Source organism: Lepidochelys kempii, chromosome 7 (assembly GCF_965140265.1).
Source record: "Lepidochelys kempii isolate rLepKem1 chromosome 7, rLepKem1.hap2, whole genome shotgun sequence".
NCBI classification, from domain to species: Eukaryota; Metazoa; Chordata; order Testudines; family Cheloniidae; genus Lepidochelys; species Lepidochelys kempii.
Window position 1 is genome coordinate 124,611,969 of NC_133262.1, and position 17,546 is coordinate 124,629,514.

Genomic DNA, 17,546 nt, shown 5'->3' on the forward strand with positions numbered 1-17,546 from the left:
GGTGAACACGGGCGGCCCAGCCCTTCTCCAGGCTGCGGTCCCTCCAGCCCCCAGAGCTGGGGGAATCCCAGCAGATGGTCCCCCTGAGGGAAATGGGGTCGAGCTGGTGCAGAGCAGCGGGGCCTGGCTGCAGCCCCTCAGTCACTGCTTCGGGGGGCTAAGCACAGCAGGAGAGCGGTCCAGGGCGATGGGGCCATGTGGAGGGGATGGATGGCAGTAGAAGGCACCAGGCAATGCATTTCGGGGTGCTCCCTGGCTGGGTGAACAGGAACCGGAGAGGAAAACCCTGCTTCCTAATCCAGCGCGTGGGGCCAGGCCCTGAGCTGGAGTCAAGGTGCAAACAGAGCTGAAGTCAAAGAACCTGCAGCAGCCGAGGCCGGGACGTCGGGCTACTGCTCAGCAGTGCTGGGGGCAGGGTAACCCCGGTAAGTGGGGATGTGCCAGCAGGGGCACAAACAGGACAAGGCGCTGGGTCGGCGGGGGTCACCTGCCTCCGGCCCTGAGCGGCTTTTGGAAAGAACAGCCCAGGACAGCGTCAAACCAAAAAGTCATTTTTATTGGTACCGTACATGACCCCAGATTGGCACAAACGAGGCCAACCCTCCCCCCCAAAAGAGGCGGCATTAGAGTGCGCCGGGGATGAGGTGGGGCAGGGCAGGGGGCACGCGTCACCATTTCATGCCAAGCCACAGTAATGGGGAGGTGACAATGGTCCCTCCAGTCACAAAAGGACCCCCCCCCCTCCATTCAGAGTCCCCAGGCTCCTTGGACAGGCTGGTCCCCATGCTCCATCTTAGCCGAGAAGCCTGGAGAGCCGTGCCCAGGGTGGGAGGGGGAGAAGGTGCCCCCCCAAGAGCATCCAGGCCTCCCGCTCCACACACAGCCTCCTACACGAGCAACACGAAGCTGCCCGGCCCCAGGGAGAGGCGCGAGCCGTGCAACTCGGTCGGCAGAGCCAGGGCAGGGGACGCGCTGGAAGGACACCAGGGCTGCCTGGAGTCTAAGCCAGGTGCCCCGCAGGGGGGGGGGCAGGCTTTCCAATGACTCCCCCAGCCAGAGCGCTTGTCTGGGCCAGCTGCCCGGGGCCCAGGATGGCGGAGGGACGGTGCTGCCCCCTGCAGGACACTTCTCCAATGCGGGGGGCGGCGCTTTCCCCTGGGCCTTGCAAGCAGAACTGATGGGGCTCCCCACCGGGCTCAGATCTGCCCAGGGCCCTCGCCGCAGGAGCCCCCAGCTCGGGACAGGGAAGGAGTCGGGCTGGGGACGCGCAGAGCAGGCAGCCAGCACTGGGAGCCGGGGCCCTTCTGTCCCCAGCCGCCAGTCCTAGGCCCCCCAGAGTGGGTTTGGCCACCGGAAGGCAGGAAGTGGCCCGAGGGGGCAGGGGATGGAACCTACGCTGAGCCCCCATCCCCAGAGGGGGCCACCCGAGGGACCCACAGGGTGACCCGAGAACGGGGCTGGGGGGCACTGGTGTGGGGCAGAGGCACCCCCTGGTGGTCACTGGGAACCAAACACTGCAGGTTCAGCAGGGAAATTCACCGTCTCCGTCGGAGCAGGGGCCTGACCCCAGCCTGCAGCCACTGGCTGGCACGGGGGCACCTTGGGCTGTTAGAGACCTGCTGCCCCCGCGCTCCCCCGCCCTGCCCACAGGGCACCTGCTCTACCACGCTCTGTGCAGCGAGGGGTGGGAGCAGAGAACACCCAGCCCCACATTCCTGCCCATTTCCTACAGGCCCCCCCGCTGCCCACACCAGGCTCAACCAGCCCTGTTGGAGCTGCTCTGCCCTGGCCCCATCCCGGCTGGGCACCCAGCAATTCACCTGCCCCACCGCGGGGTCGTGGGCAGCCATCACCCCTCCCTCAGCAGGGTGCTGGCCAACCACATGGTACCGCCTGTCCCACCCCCCGCAGACACCCCAGGTGTGAACTGGTGACGGCGCCCCCTTCCACCCGCCTGCCTGCTCGGAAGAAGCCGGGGAAGGATTTTCCTTTTAAAAATCATTATTATTCTTCTGGTTTCCCCTAACATCAAAGGAGGCAGCTGCTCTAGTGAGAACACATTGAAAGAACAGGATCATACACCGTCTACAGCGCGGAAATGTACAAGCACGAGGTACACAAACCCGAGGAGGGGGGAGTGGGGACAACAGCACACAAGATTTACATTGAGGGAGGGGTGGGGGGGCTTCCCCCCACCCCTGGAGGGATTAGAAAGGAAGTCTGCAAAGTCTCTCCTTGGTTTGAAGCTCTCTGAACTGTATATAAAACAAGACTCCCAAGAGATCTAGAAGCCTGTACAAAAATCAGGACAGGTTTGGGGGGCAGAAGGAGGGGGGACCAGGGGAAGGGGGGGGTTCCATTTTTTTTAAACTTACAATTTTAATATTATTTTAAAAAAAAACAGGTGGGGGCTGGAACCCGGGGCTGCACCGGGGCCCAGGCCGACGCGCGCAGAGCGAGAGGCACGGCACAGAAGCCAGGCGTGGACTTGGGGCGCTTTCCCACTGCGGCCTCTGAGCCTTGGGCCCCTCCTCCCATTCCAGCCCCAGGGTTCAGGGGATTCTCTCCGTCGCGGGTTTCTATATACACAACGCTCCGCCTCGGCCCGCCGCGCTCTCACTCCCGAGGGCAAAACCTCTCCCAGCCAGGCGAGCAGGGAAACGCGGCCGTGCCTGGCTGCCGCTTCCCCAGCCGCCAGACAGGGACGAGCCTCCCGAATGGCTACCTGCCCCAAAGCCCCATCAACCCACACCGCCTACGGCATGCTTGCAGTTGCAAGGGGCCAGCTCAGAGGGGGACGGGAGAAGCAGCCGCTTCGTGGTTGTGGGGCTGGAGCGACGCACTCACTTCGCTCCCCATCGCGGCAGGGCCCTGCAGACGCCCGGCCTCAGTGTACCGCAGCTTGGGGAGGCCCAACCCGTGGTCCTCGGGCGCTTGCCGGCTGCTGGTTTCCCCATCAAAGGAGGGTGTCAGGTAGTAACGGGCGGGAGCCACAGAAGCAGACCCCCCTCCCACCAGGGCCGGGCTCTCCCACTTGGCAAGGGCAGGACTGGGAACATGGGAGAGGGAATTCAGGCTCTCCCAGGGGGTGGAGTAGAGAGGGGGCCCCATGGGAAAGCAGGAGTGCAGAGAGCGGGGGCAGGGCGGCTGGCAGGGCTGGGGTCTCCACGCCCTGGTACCAGGCAGCGCCGATCCGCTCCCCAGTCCCTTTCCTTTGCAAACGTCCGGGTGGATGGGCCTGGCCGGCGTGGGCCGGGCGGGCCGTTACTGGGAGGCCTGCGACGTGGGGTTCTCCGACTTGCTCTCCTGGCTGGAGGGCGGCTTGCTGTTCCAGGGGCTGTTGGCGCCCAGGGCGGGCGAGTTGTTGAAGCTGTCCTCGTCGTCGATCCCGTTGGCGGCGTCGAACTGCGTGTTCTCCAGCCGGGTGATGAGCCGCTCGTCCTCGTCGCCGAACTCGCCCCCCATCAGCGTGGGCTCGCCCACCACCATCACATCCTGAAAGGGGAGACGGTCCCGAAACATAATCAAGGCAGAGGCAGCCCCGGCCCCCTCTCCTCTCAACGGGACGGGGCTCTAGCCCCGAGTGCCACCTCCTTTCCAGCCACCGCTTCCCTGGGCCCCCACGGCCCCTCTCCCACGGCCCCACGCCCGACGCTGCCAACCTATTTCCGGCAGGATCCCGGCGCGTTACCTGCTGGGCCGTACACAACCTCCCCCAACCCGGGTCACTGCTCAGCTGCGGGCCCCAGAGGTGGGGCTGGGATCCACATGCAGAAAAACCTGAGAGTCTCTGGATTAAGTTTAGAAGCCTGAGCAACAAGGGTGATGTCGTGGTGGGAGTCTGCTATAGACCACTGGACCAGGGGGATGAGGTGGACGAGGCTTTCTTCCGGCAAGTCGCAGAAGCTACTAGATCGCACGCCCTAGTTCTCATGGGCGACTTCAATCATCCTGATATCTGCTGGGAGAGCAATACAGCGGTGCACAGACAATCCAGGAAGTTTTTGGAAACTGTAGGGGACAATTTCCTGGTGCAAGTGCTGGAGGAACCAACTAGGGGCAGAGCTCTTCTTGACCTGCTGCTCACAAACCGGGAAGAATTAGTGGGGGAAGCAAAAGTGGATGGGAACCTGGGAGGCAGTGACCATGAGATGGTCGAGTTCAGGATCCTGACACAAGGAAGAAAGGAAAGCAGCAGAATACGGACCCTGGACTTCAGAAAAGCAGACTTTGACTCCCTGAGGGAACTGATGGGCAAGATCCCCTGGGAGAATAACATGAGGGGGAAAGGAGTCCAGGAGAGCTGGCTGTATTTTAAAGAATCCTTATTGAGGTTACAGGGACAAACCATCCCGATGTGTAGAAGGAATAGTAAATATGGCAGGCGACCAGCTTGGCTTAACGGTGAAATCCTTGCTGATCTTAAACACAAAAAAGAGGCTTACAAGAAGTGGAAGATTGGACAAATGACCAGGGATGAGTATATAAATATTGCTTGGGCATGTAGGAATGGAATCAGGAAGGCTAAATCACACCTGGAGCTGCAGCTAGCCAGAGATGTCAAGAGTAACAAGAAGGGTTTCTTCAGGTATGTTAGCAATAAGAAGAAAGCCAAGAAAAGTGTGGGAGGCAACCTAGTGACAGAGGATGTGGAAAAAGCTAACGTACTCAATGGTTTTTTTGCCTCTGTCTTCACAAACAAGGTCAGCTCCTAGACGGCTGCACTGGGCAGCACAGCATGGGGAGGAGGTGGCCAGCCCTCTGTGAAGGAAGAAGTGGTTCGGGACTATTTAGAAAAGCTGGACGTGCACAAGTCCATGGGGCCGGATGCGCTGCATCCAAGAGTGCTAAAGGAATTGGCGGATGTGATTGCAGAGCCGTTGGCCATTATCTTTGAAAACTCATGGTGATCGGGGGAAGTCCCGGGAAGATTGGAAAAAGGCTAATGTAGTGCCCATCTTTAAAAAAGGGAAGAAGGAGGATCCTGGGAACTACAGGCCAGTCAGCCTCACCTCAGTCCCCGGAAAAATCATGGACCAGGTCCTCAAGGAATCAATTCTGAAGCACTTAGATGAGAGGAAAATGATCACGAACAGTCAGCATGGATTCACCAAGGGAAAGTCATGCCTGACTAATCTAATTGCCTTTTATGATGATATAACTGGTTCTGTGGATGAGGGGAAAGCAGTGGACGTGTTATTCCTCAACTTTAGCAAAGCTTTTGACATGGTCTCCCACAGTATTCTTGCCAGCAAGTTAAAGAAGTATGGGCTGGATGGATGCACTACAAGGTGGGTAGAAAGTTGGCTAGATTGTCGGGCTCAATGGGTACTGATCAATGGCTCCATGTCTAGTTGGCAGCCGGTATCTAGCGGAGTGCCCCAAGGGTCGGTCCTGAGGCCGGTTTTGTTCAATATCTTCATTAATGATCTGGAGGATGGGGTGGATTGCACCCTCAGCAAGTTTGCAGATGACACTAAACTGGGAGGAGAGGTAGATACGCTGGAGGGCAGGGATAGGATACAGAGGAACCTAGACAAATTAGAGGATTGGGCCAAAAGAAATCTGATGAGGTTCAACAAGGACAAGTGCAGAGTCCTGCACTTAGGACGGAAGAATCCCATGCACCGCTACAGACTAGGGACCGAATGGCTCGGCAGCAGTTCTGCAGAGAAGGACCTAGGGGTTACAGTGGACGAGAAGCTGGATATGAGTCAACAGTGTGTCCTTGTTGCCAAGAAGGCCAATGGCATTTTGGGCTGTATAAGTAGGGGCATAGCGAGCAGATCGAGGGACGTGATCGTTCCCCTCTATTCAACACTGGTGAAGCCTCATCTGGAGTATTGTGTCCAGTTTTGGGCCCCACACTACAAGAAGGATGTGGATAAATTGGAGAGAGTCCAGCGAAGGGCAATAAAAATGATTAGGGGACTGGAACACATGACTTATGAGGAGAGGCTGAGAAAACTGGGATTGTTTAGTCTACGGAAGAGAAGAATGAGGGGGGATTTGATAGCTGCTTTTAACTACCTGAAAGGTGGATCCAAAGAGGATGGATCTAGACTATTCTCAGTGGTAGCTGATGACAGGACAAGGAGTAATGGTCTCAAGTTGCAGTGGGGGAGGTTTAGGTTGGACATTAGGAAAAACTTTTTCACTAGGAGGGTGGTGAAGCACTGGAATGGGTTACCTAGGGAGGTGGTGGAATCTCCTTCCTTTGAGGTTTTTAAGGTCAAGCTTGAGAAAGCCCTGGCTCGGATGATTTAGTTGGGGATTGGTCCTGCTTTGAGCAGGGGGTTGGACTAGATGGCCTCCAGAGGTCCCTTCCAACCCTGGTATTCTATGATTCTATGCAAACTGGAGTTGTTGCGCTCCGGCAGGACTGGCCCGGGCCCAGCCTGGGATCCCACGTGGCCCCGGGCAGTGGCCTGCCGGCTCTGCCCCAGTGCGTCCCCCCAGCTCAGGCCTGATGCAGGGGAACTGGCCGTCGGGGGCCGGGACATGGAGGGTTCCTGCACATTCAGCCCCCTGGAGACAGGGCTCTATGGGCCCGGCCTGGGCGAGGGCTCCGGGGGCGGCTCGGCAGGACGGGGAAGAGAAATGGAAACGGGATGCTTACAGGTACCTGACTGGACAGGGCGAAGGTGCTGGCCGGACTCTTCTTCTTGCTGCTGCTGTTGTTCGCGTTGCCGCCGCTGGAGCTCATGGTGCTGCCCCCCGACATCTTCCTTTTCCGGCGCTTGCTGGGCTGCTGCCGTGCCGGCTCGGCTGAGAGGGGGGTGGGGGGGGGGGGCGGCTGTTAACCAGGCTGGGCTGGAGCTGGCTCCCCATCCTCACCCCGAGGGACCCTGCCCAGCCCCCGCTCCCCTTCTCTCCACCGCACTTGCCCGGTTTTCAGCCCCACTGCCCAGGCAGGGAGACCGAGGGGAAGGGACGTGCCCACGGTCACGCTGGGAACGGAACCCAGGAGTCCTGACACCCAGTCCCCTGCAGCCCACGCTGCTCCCTGCCACGCACCCTCAGACCACGCACTCACAGCCGGGGGGGGCGGCCGAGAGCCCCGTCCTGGGTGGTCAGAGACATAACCAGCCCCCCGTCCCCTCCCAGGGCAGGTCTCCCCACCAGCCCCCCACCGCCAGGTGCTACGGGCCCCGGGGTCTCACCTGGCGGCGCCACCATCCGCTGCCACTTCTGGAACAGGCAGGTCTTGAGGCAGTCGCGGGGACTGAGGCTGTAGGTCTTGTGCCGGGACATCAGCTCCTGCATCGGCTCCAGGATCACGCAGAGCTGGGGGGAGGAGAGATTCAGCCACCGCCGCGTCCGAGCCAGCGCCCCCCCCGGGACCCCGGGCACAGCCGCACGCAGCCATCAGGACACCCAGCGCCCCTCCCCGGCCCATCTGCACCAGCCCCACGTATCCTCTCCACCGGCCCCCACCACAGGGGCTGGGCTGCCTGCCTAGGTCCCCTGGGCTGCCCCGGTCCCTGTGGGCGCCAGGCTCCAGAGGAGCTGTGCCACGGTAGCAGGCTGGGCTCTGGACTGTCCCCCAGGCGGGTGGGACTCCCCGGGGCAATAACAGGCCACCAAACACTGGGGGGTCCTGGTGGGCATGACAATGTCCTACAACGTGCACAGCTCTTGAATATGCATTGCCATGTTTGCCTGAATACTCCCCCACCCCTTCAGGTCCCCCTCTCCCTGCCCTCAGGTCTCTGCCCACCACGGTGCCAGGAGCTCCAGCTACATCTCTAGGGCTGGGCTCCCCAGGCTGGAGTCCTAGAGCCGCCCCCCAGGGCGATAACCCCAGAGCCCTCGGGCAGGAAGAGTCTGGGGCCCCCGGTGACAGAGCCACGCCCCCCGCCGCGATCCGCACACACGTACCCGGAGGTAGTTGAGGGTGGAGTTGGAGAGCCCGCAGCGGGTGATGTTCTTGGATAACTGGTCCAGCATCTGGGGGTCCTGTGCCTAGGAGCGCAGGGGGACAGGGACACCTCAGCTGCGCTCGGGCTGGGAACGGCACCTGGACAGCTCCAGCCCCCACCCCGCCGGATTTCTGGCCTGCCCCGCCTGTGCGCCCAGGGGAGCCGAGGCTCATCCCCTGTAGGTCTGCAGCCCCCCGGACAGTCGCATGGTGAAGAGACAGCTGAGCAAACAGCGTCGCAGCACACACCGCTCCGGCCCCGGGGGTGGATGTGAGAGTTTGAACTAGTAGGAGAGAGATGCACGTCCTGTCCCGAGGGACTCCTGCCCCGGGCCAGGCTGCAGCCCTGCTGGAGCCTTGGGGCTCAGCCGCGGGGCCATCGGCGCCGAGCCAGGGACTCACGTGCATGGCGAGGATGCTGCGGGGAATGAGCTCTCGATGCTGCCGGATGCTGAAGTGCCACGTCTTTATCCGCATCATGTCGTCGAACATGAACTCCAGGTAGAGCCGCCCCTCCACACACACCTGGGGCGGGGACGAGACGTCAACCCCAAACGCCCCGAGACCCAGCCGAGCCTCCTCCATCCCTCCCCGCAGGATAAACTGCACCTGGCCTCCCACCCAGCATGCAATGCATGGCCGCGCCTTCGGCCTCACCCGCCTGCCTCTTCGTCCACGGTGCCAGGAGACAGGCTTCCCGCGCTGCCAGCCGTGTGGCCCAGACAGACTCCAGTGCCCTGAGCCTACGCAGCTGGCAGCTGCTGGCCCCCTTGCACCAGCGCCCATCTCCCCTTCGCCCGAACACGCTCTGACCTGCCAGCATCTCGGGCTTTAGGGGCAGGCACAGCCATGCAGGGGGTGCCCAGGCTGGCCAGGAACCCCAGATACCCTCTTGCACTGGGCAGTACCCGGCAGCTAACCGTCTCCTGAGGGCCGGCACCGCGGCAGAGCCCAGAGCAGAGCCCAGAGCTCTCCAGCCCTGCAGAGTCCCGAGGGAGCCAGGCCCGGCGCCCGCCCCTACCTGCGTGAACATGGGCTTGCCGTGCTGGGTCACCATGGTGCACTGGTCGCAGTCCAGAGAGACGAAGTTGTTGTGGAAGGACTCCTTGGGATGCTTGAGTACGTAGTACAGCTCCGTGGCACCCCCCTCAAAGATGCTGCGGAAGTAACGGGGAATCAGAGTCCGGCCGATGGCTGCAGCAGGGAGGGGAGAGAGGGAGAAAGAGAGTCAACGCCTGGCTTCCCTGGAGCCCCGGCTCAGCTCGCTGCAGGGCTGTGGTTCAGGCCAGGCACCCCCAGCTACCGCCCTGCCACCCCATCCTCCAGTGCGATGGGCCGGGAGCCAGGCACAGAGGAACCCAGCTCACACGGCAGCCGTGGGGCAGAGGTGAGAAGTGCAGGGCGGGCAGCCTGCAGGACGAGACGTCCCCAGGGCCGCTGTGAGAGGCCGAGCGCCTGCTGGCAGGAAGCCACCCTGGGTTCCCCGCCACTGGCTCCGCTTTGCCTTTGTTTCCCTGTCCCTGAGGCCATACAGGCAGGGTCCTCGCCCCCTGTCCACAGGACTGCGAAGGTGCCCATCACCGTGGTATCGGGATCTGACATGCAGCTCAGCTCTGCCCTGGAGTAACTGTGGGCCAAGCCCGGAACCATGGCACAGACCCAGCGCGGCAGCTGGGGCCCCCTGTCCGGCCCGCACAGCACGTGGCATCGCACTGACCGGCTATCAGCCCTTTCCCAGCTTCATCGGGGCGGGCCCCCGGCCATGCCTGGAGCCAGGCCCCCGGCCACTCACTGTATCTCTTTGGTCCATCCTCCAGGCAGAAGGTGATCGTTAGCATGGCATCGTCCTCAAAGAACTCCGTGGTGAAGGCGTCCCACCAGAGATTGTCACATTCCTGGGGGCGGGAGATGGGCGTGGCGTCACGGCGAGGGGAGAGAAACCACCCCGCCGGGGGACCTGGGACCCTCCATCCTGGCTGGGCTGAGACAGGGAGCGGTAACGCCCTCGGGCCCCTGGAGACCCACAAGGTCTGAGGGGTCCAGGGGCTCCGCCAGTGTGGACACAGGCTGTGTGGCCATTGGGCCCAGCATGCGATGCTCCACCCTGAGGCTACCCACGAGCACCCATGGGTGCTCACCCCCCCGCCCGCCCCTAAGGTCCCCCACTTCCCCGCCCCGCCCGCACACCTCTGTCCAGTTCTGCAGCCGCTTGTTCAGCTCGAATATCCTGTAGTCGGTCTGGTTCCCGTACGGCGTGTGCCTCCTGCCAAGCAAGCACAGCGGGGCCTCTCAGTGGGGCCCGGCCATGCCCAGCCCGCCCCCGCCCCAGCCCACCCCAGCCCCCCCAGCCCCAGCCCGCCCCCGCACTCCCCCCCGAGCCTGCCCCCACACTCCCCGCCCCAGCCCCCGCCTGCCCCCGCGCTGAGTGCTCCCATGCAGGGAGGGCAGGACCTGCCCCAGGGTGGCGTGAGCTGTGGACCCAGGACCCTAGGCTGCTCACCCCGAGCAGGGGAGTGGTGCCCCATGGCTCGTTTAGCCCAGGGGTTGGTGTGGGGCTCCAAAGCAGCCTCTCCCCCTCTTGGCACCCGGTTGGGCGGCACCACCAGGGCTCCTGCTGCCTCCCACACCCAGGCGTGAGCCCCCCCAGAGCGCGAGCAGTGACCCCCGCCCCCCGCCGGAGCGCAAGCTCTTACCCTATCCCGGGCTCCAGGTACGTCGGTGGGTACATGGGGGTAGGTCTGCGGAGAGAGGCGCCGACGGGCGGTTAGGGCACATCCCCATGGAGCCTCAGACCTAGCCTGTGTTGTCACCCCCTCCCTGCCCCCCGAGTGACAGGCTGCCCGGGGCTCTCTGCCCCCATCCCAGGCTGGCAGGTCTCTCTGCCCCCAGAACTGGGTCAGATTCTCCCCACACACGGCCTGGGGAGCCCAGCCCCCCTGAGCCCAGCCTGGAGCAGAGAGCAGGCGGGAGGCACGGAGGTTCCCTCTAGTGATCAGGTGCCACGGGAGCCGTCTGGTCAGAGCACAGCGAGGAATACCCGTGCCCGGTCGGGGGGGAAACAAATGGACCCCGAGGATGAACCCCAAACACAGTGTGTGACCTCGTTTGGGGGCAAAGGGGGGTCGGACCTGCCCTGGCCACAGCTGCTTTACACCAGGATCTGGGAGCCAGGCAGGAGGGGGCTGGTGCATGGGTGCCTGTGGCTACCCCATTGCACTGTGGGGAGTAACCCACCCCAGCGCCACCCTGAGGCTGAGCCCCCTCAGCTCCCCCCAGAGCCCAGGGGAGTCAAGGACACCCCCAGGATCACTGGGTCTTCCATGCCGTTCTTCCACCTTTCTCGGGGCTATTAACGCCCCTGCCTGCCGCCTGGCACCTCAGCCCACATGTCTCTAACCTTCCCAGCCCCGGCCACACCACACCCGCCCTGCCGCTTCGGGGCGGCCCACGCATGCAGGGGGACCGGCCCCCGCCGCTCCGTGCCCCGCGCAGCCGCCACTCACCCCACATCTCGATCCAGCATGGTGCCCGGGTGGAAAGGGGGGAAGGCGTTGCCGTTTGGGGGCTCCTTTGGCGAGTACAGCTTGAATGACTTAGAGGAACAGCCTGGCGGGAGAGACAGAGGCGTGGGGGGAGCAGGTCAGTGGGATGCGCAGCCCGCAGCGCTCGGCCCGTGACGGAGCGAGCAGCACGCATTGCAGCTGGGCCCCGGCAGGATCGGGCCCATCAGGCTAGGCACAGCCCCCCCACCCCCGCTGCAGGCGGTGCGGCTGGGAGGGGCCGAGGGACCTGAAGGAGCCCACTCTGCGCCGGGGGCCAAGGACACTGTCCCATGGCCCCGGGGTCTCCTCAGCTGGCCTCGGAGCCTGGGAGCTCACAGACCCAGCTGTGTTTGGGGGGGGGATAGCAGGGGGCTGCGGGTCGGGACTGAGGGGTGCCGGCATAGCTGGGGGGGGGAATAGCAGGGGGCTGTGGGTCGGGACTGAGGGGCGCCAGCAGAGTTGGGGGGTGGGGGGGATAGCAGGGGGCAGTGGTTGGGATTTTAGTTCCCTGTCCAGTCCCCTCAAAGACCCTGCATCACAGCAACCGCAGAGGCCAGGCCAGGCCCGGCTCCCCACACCACACCAGGGTCACCGAGAGCCCAACTCAAGCTCAGGCTCTGGCCTGTCCCAAAGAACCAGCGCCCCCCACCCCCACGTGCATTCAATGCCGACGGGCCGGGGGGGGAGGCACAAGGGCCAGGATCCCACCCCGTCCCCTGGCTGCTCCGACAGGAATGTCAGCAATGCAGGGCAGCGTGGGGCACGCCTGCCCCTCCAGTCCCTCTCTGGCAGCAGGCGGGAGACAGACCAGCTGGGAGGGGAGGCGCGGCGGATCCTGCCCCAGAGCCGGCGGGTCTGCGGCCTGGCTGGGTGCACTGACGAGCCCTGGAAAACCAGCCCCGAGACTCCCAGCTCCATTATAAACACCTGGCACCGCCCCAGAGAGGCTCAAGGCATTCGTAGGCATCAGTGGGTCGCCGCTATCTCAGAGGGGTCTTTGCCTGTCCTGGGCCATGCTGGCTCCTCTGGTGGGCAGGGCAGTTCTGGGACGGACAAAGGGGCTGGGGGGTCCATGCAGGGTTTGTTGGTCTGGTTCAGGAGCTCGCGGGTTCCAGACACCGGGTCAGTAACCGCTTAACCACCCCCTGGCCCCGACTGATGAAAATCCTGTCCTTGCTCTTTGCTCAGTTTCCCTTGGTACCCGATACCTGGGTGAGGGGCTGCCACAGCTTTGCCCACATGGACTGGCCCAGCCAACACCCCCCGAGAGCTCTCAGGGCCCAATTCGACCCCAGGGGCTCACGTTCACAGAGATCCCTCTGCCCCCTCCAGCCACGGGCGCTGGGGGGTTGGGCTGGGCCCTCTGGCCATTCCCACTCTGATACCAGCACCCTCTGCCACCCGGCCGGGTCAGCAACCCCACAGGCCAGCTCCACCAACAACCCGGCCTCGTGCCCACTCAGCCAGGGCCAACCTGGCCTCGCGCAGCACCCCCAAGGCTTGGTCCTGGGGCCGGCCAGGCAGGCATCAAAACGGCACAGAGCTGGCAGCCCCATACCTACCTCCCCCCAGAATACACCCAGCCCTGCCCCCACCAGCACTGCACTCCTGCCAGCCGGAGCTAGGGCCCAGCCTGACCCTGCTCGGAGAGGAGCCGCTCCAAGACACCATCCCCGAGGGAGACCCTGTCTCCGAGAGCAGGGCCCTTGGCAGCAGGTCACCAATTGGGCCTCAGCCCCCAGCACCTTCTCTTGACCCCAGCCCTGCTGTGGCGAGGCTGGGGGGCACCGATCTGGCACTGGGCTGGGAGGCGCAGGCAGGGCCCCGTTTGCAGGTACTGGCTTCTCCTAGCTGCCCCCACCGGAGCGGACAGGAAAGGTGCCCAGCAGGAGGGGACGCTCTCTCCCAGGCCAAGGGGGGAGGCCCCCCAGGGGGCGTAGGGCCCAGCTGCCGGGGCGGCGGGTCCGACAGACCCAGGTAATTCATCCCGTCAGGGCCGAGCCCCAGCGGGATCCAGCCCCGGCCAGCGTGGGGAGTCTGAGATTCCAGCCCCACTGGGCCGCCTTGCCTGGATCGCGGGGTCAATGCCAGAGCAGTCTCTGCCCGGTGCCATTCCCGCAGCCCCAGTGGGACCCGATCCCCCAGCCCAGCGCCAGGCTTGGCACGCCGGCTCCCCCCGGAGCAGCTGGAGCCAAGGAGGCGCGTGATGTGGGGAGGGAATTCTCCCCAACCCCATCACTCCCATCCTTGGCTCCCTCTGCATGCCGCAAGCCGGTGACTCAGCCCCCCTCCCCTGGGCACAGGGCCAGCGGCACAGATGGGAACTGGGAGCAGCCAGGCAGACCGGGATGGGCTCAGCCCACGGACGGGCGACCTCCATCCGCATAGGATCATCCTGCCCCTGGAACCACCAGGGCCACAATCTCTATCGGGGCCGCTCCCAAGAACCCTCCTCACTGCCCCAACAACAAACAGCGGGGTTGTGAAAGCCTCGGGGAGCAGCAGGGGGGTGTCAGAGCTGCTGGAGTGACCAGGGCCCATCATGCTCCCCCCGTGTGAGATCAGCCGCTAACAAGCACCGCAGTCGCCTCTGACCACAAACGCCGAAGGAGAACGGCACCAGAGGGCGACGCAAAGACGGAGCTGCTCCAAACCGAGACGTCTCCTTGTCCCAGGGCTGCGCTGAGGTTGCGGCTGGTCAGCAAAGGAGCACGGAGCCCAAAATTCATGGACCAAAACAGGGGTTTTGGAAATTTGACGGGTTTATTTGCCATGGTGCCAAGCCGCCAAGGTCTCTGTACCCAAAAAATTCCAGTGACTTCTCACTGCTGGACGATATCACCACTAACATCTTCGTGGCAAGATTTTCCCCACTGTATTTCCCGGTCAACTATCCACGCTCCAATCATACACAGCTGCAGCCACAAGCGTCCATCCCACCCCGTTGGCCAAGCACCCCCTTAACACTGGTTACTGGAGGCCAAGCAACGCACAGAGCCACACGCCAGCGCCCGGGTCTCCAACCTGCTCCACTCCTGCATCTTCATCGCCTCCTAAACCCCCAGCTCTGTGTGTGCAGGAGAGAGAGACCCCCACGCCCCAATCACTCCGTCATCCTTACTGATGGCTCTCCTCTTCGGAAAGCCCCGGTCCACTGAAGCCCCTAGGCGCCGAGACCCACAGCGACGGTTCCCCAGTTTCACTACAGTTTCACTGTACGGTCCCCAGTTTCACTACAGAGCGGTGGATGCTAAAATAAAAGCATTTGGCCACCTCGTGGCATTCCCTCTCCTTGCAACAACAGCACAGTTCCCGGCTGCTGCTGCCTGCGTCTGCAGAAGCACAGAAAGGATCGTGTCTGGATCAGGGCCCCGCCGTGCTGGACACACCTGAGGGAGCCGTGGCCTGAGGAGAAGCGCTCAGTGCAGGAGCTCAGCCTGGTCTGCTCCCAGGGACCCACTATCCAGTGACACGCCCCTTTCTCCTGCATTCGGTCCTTACGCCCATCGGAGGACGTGGCAGGAGACCGTAAACTCTTCCAGGCAGGGACCACGTTATCTTCCGTGCACGTGCAGGGTATTACAGTGGCACTTGCAAAGAATAGCAGTCCCGCGGGCTCCCATGCTGGCCGTCCCCAGGGGAGCTCTGAAGGCTGTGCGGACCAGGACGGCATGAGGGGCACTGCTTGGTTTCTCTGTATCCGGCTGGTCCGGGTAGCCTGTGGTAGCTTGGTAGCTGCCGCGAATATCCCGCAAGTTCTATGCACCTGCTCCGACAGTGGCCTTCGTGTCTGGGGAGCAGCCAGGGTCTGCACACGAGAGGCTTCTGGGTGCTACTGTAACACCAGTAATTAATCCCAATCCCGTGCTGTGAATGAAGTGACGCTGTCTGAGCAGCAGCACCCCAAAGGTGTTAGCTCAGCGGGGAAACCCACCAGGCAGGAGCTGTTCGTGGGTCCTCTCCAGGCCCTGGGGAGAGGGATGTTCAGGGATTGTCACGCACTGAGCTTCGAGCGAATGCCCGCGGCCGAGTAATACATGGGGCTAACGCTCTGTCCCTAAGCCACAGTCGTGGCCCCCGAGCATCCTGTGCGTGGGAGCGACACCCCAGGGGTCATTCCGGAAAGGGACAAAGCCCAGAGGAGGAGGGGTGGGAGAGAGTTTCAGTTTGGGGCTGGCTGGGAACATGGAGTGAAGTGCAGACAGGGTTGTCTGGCTCACTGCCCCCCAAAATGGACCCAGCTGACGGGTCCTGTTCTCTGCACCTACAAGCTCTGTTTTAGACCATGTTCCTGTCGTCTAATAAACCTCTGTTTTACTGGCTAGCTGAGAGTCACGTCTGACTGCGGAGTTGGGGTGCAGGACCCTCTGGCTTCCCCAGGACCCTGCCTGGCTTCATGGGGAGCAGTTCCAGAGCATCGCCCGGGGACTCCGTGACACCCCCCCACCGAGTAATCATGGCTCCTGGAAGTGGAATCAGAACTCTGCGCCCCAGATTCCGCTTGGTGTTGCTGAGCCCGGGCCGGGGCTCCTGGAGCAAACATCGCTGCTAGAGATGGAAGGGCTGGGTTGTTTAAGAAGTCCGTCCCCTCCCATTCTGCAGCCTGCCCTGTGCCCCGACACGCAGCTTCGTCCAAACGCTCTGAGTCTCAGGGCTTCCAGCACTGTCCCATCACGGTGCAGTAGGCAGGAGCGTACCGGGGAGCTCAGAGACACAGCTCCATCAAATCCAATCACCGAGAGCTCACAGCGAGGGGCTGAAGCTTCACCCCGATAGGAAGGCAGCTGTCCTTGAGGTGGCTCCTGGAGACTACATGTCCCAGCATGCAACACTCCACCCTGCTGCAAATAAGAACTGCTCGTCTCAAGGTGCAGCACGGTATGCTGGGATCTCCAGTCTCCATGTGCCTGGAGGGTGCCCACCTGGACCCCACCTGGGCTTGCGAGCAGGCTGGTGTTTCCAGCCCAGCCCTGGGAGGAGGTCCTATTGGGATCCAGGAAGTGGGTGGGCCACAGGACCTGGAAACCAAATAAGTACGGGAACAACTAATGAAATAACAGGGACAGGAGTGCCGTCAAAGGGGCTCTCTGCCTTTCCAGCCAGTCCTGAACGGTGCAGTCCACTAACACACTCAGGCAGGCCTGAGACCTGCTAGCCAGAGACCAATACACCAGACAAAGGGGGAGGAGAGGGAGTTCCAGGGTAATGCCTTGGTGATCAAGCCCAACCCCCCCAGCTGCCAGGGAAGGAGGAACATGCTGGGATTGCTACTGACAGGTGCCATCCTCGTACCTGTTCTGGGGTGTCCGTATCCAGCTGGTGGGGGTCTAATGAAGTCCACAGGCTCCCTGCTCTCTCATCTGCCCTATGCAGAGCCTCCTGACAGGGGGGAAGACGAGGTCTCCCTCGCGCCACCTCCCTGGCCTCAGGGTTATGGGTTCTGCTCCCCGACAACGCTCCAGCTGTCCCCCAGCAGCCACAGTGTAATTCTTGACAGCTTCCCTGCTGCCGCCCCCCAGGGGCTCAGAACAGCAGCAGGGAACTCGGCCGGAGTCTTGCTAATCTTGCCTTGATGCTCTGGGGAGATGTGCTGGTGGCAGACTCAGGAGGACAGCGCTGGGTCAGATCACCCAGGGAAGGCTTTCTTCACTGCCACAAAGGAAAAAACCTCTTTCCTGAAGAGGAAAGCTGCCCGCTGCCCAGAAGGTTTTCTCACTGGCTGCTGGCGAGGGCATTTTTCTAGTTTGTAAGAGCCCAGCAGCATTATTTTGGCAGCTCCATAGCTCCGTGTGGTGCTGAATGGTCAAAGGGACCCTGTCCCAAGCACCCTGGTTTGGAGAGGGCTCAGCGAGACACAGGGTGGAACAGGGAGTGAGAACTCTGAGACTGTTCAAGGGCGGGGAGTGTCTAACAGGGTTCTTGTGGCTACCGTTGGCCAAGACTTGGAGCATGGATCTTGTTAAAGAGATGGAAAGTTTAAAGGGATAAATAGGAGGTGAGTGGCTATTTCTTGGAAGCAGAGGAAATTAGTGAGGCCATGTCTGCTCTACAAAAGAATTCTTCCGTCGACCTCATTGCCTCTG

The 17,546-nt window shown here is 62.5% G+C and overlaps 1 protein-coding gene across 3 annotated transcripts in view; it reads right to left on the bottom strand.

The window, feature by feature from the left end:
- Window positions 1-538: 538 nt before the first annotated feature.
- Window positions 539-17,546, bottom strand: part of LDB1 (LIM domain binding 1) — a 47,940-nt gene continuing 30,932 nt past the window's right edge. For 2 of the 3 annotated variants that reach the window (XM_073354586.1, XM_073354588.1), the window contains exons 2-11: window positions 11,425-11,527; window positions 10,615-10,659; window positions 10,109-10,184; window positions 9,714-9,816; window positions 8,943-9,115; window positions 8,324-8,446; window positions 7,882-7,965; window positions 7,164-7,287; window positions 6,620-6,768; window positions 539-3,495 (exon numbers count right to left, since the gene is read on the bottom strand). In XM_073354586.1, the coding sequence (XP_073210687.1) occupies window positions 3,265-3,495; window positions 6,620-6,768; window positions 7,164-7,287; window positions 7,882-7,965; window positions 8,324-8,446; window positions 8,943-9,115; window positions 9,714-9,816; window positions 10,109-10,184; window positions 10,615-10,659; window positions 11,425-11,527 (1,211 nt within the window). In that variant the 3' untranslated portion in view covers window positions 539-3,264. The remainder of the gene's footprint in view (window positions 3,496-6,619; window positions 6,769-7,163; window positions 7,288-7,881; window positions 7,966-8,323; window positions 8,447-8,942; window positions 9,116-9,713; window positions 9,817-10,108; window positions 10,185-10,614; window positions 10,660-11,424; window positions 11,528-17,546) is intronic. The other variant, XM_073354587.1, reaches the window with a different exon arrangement.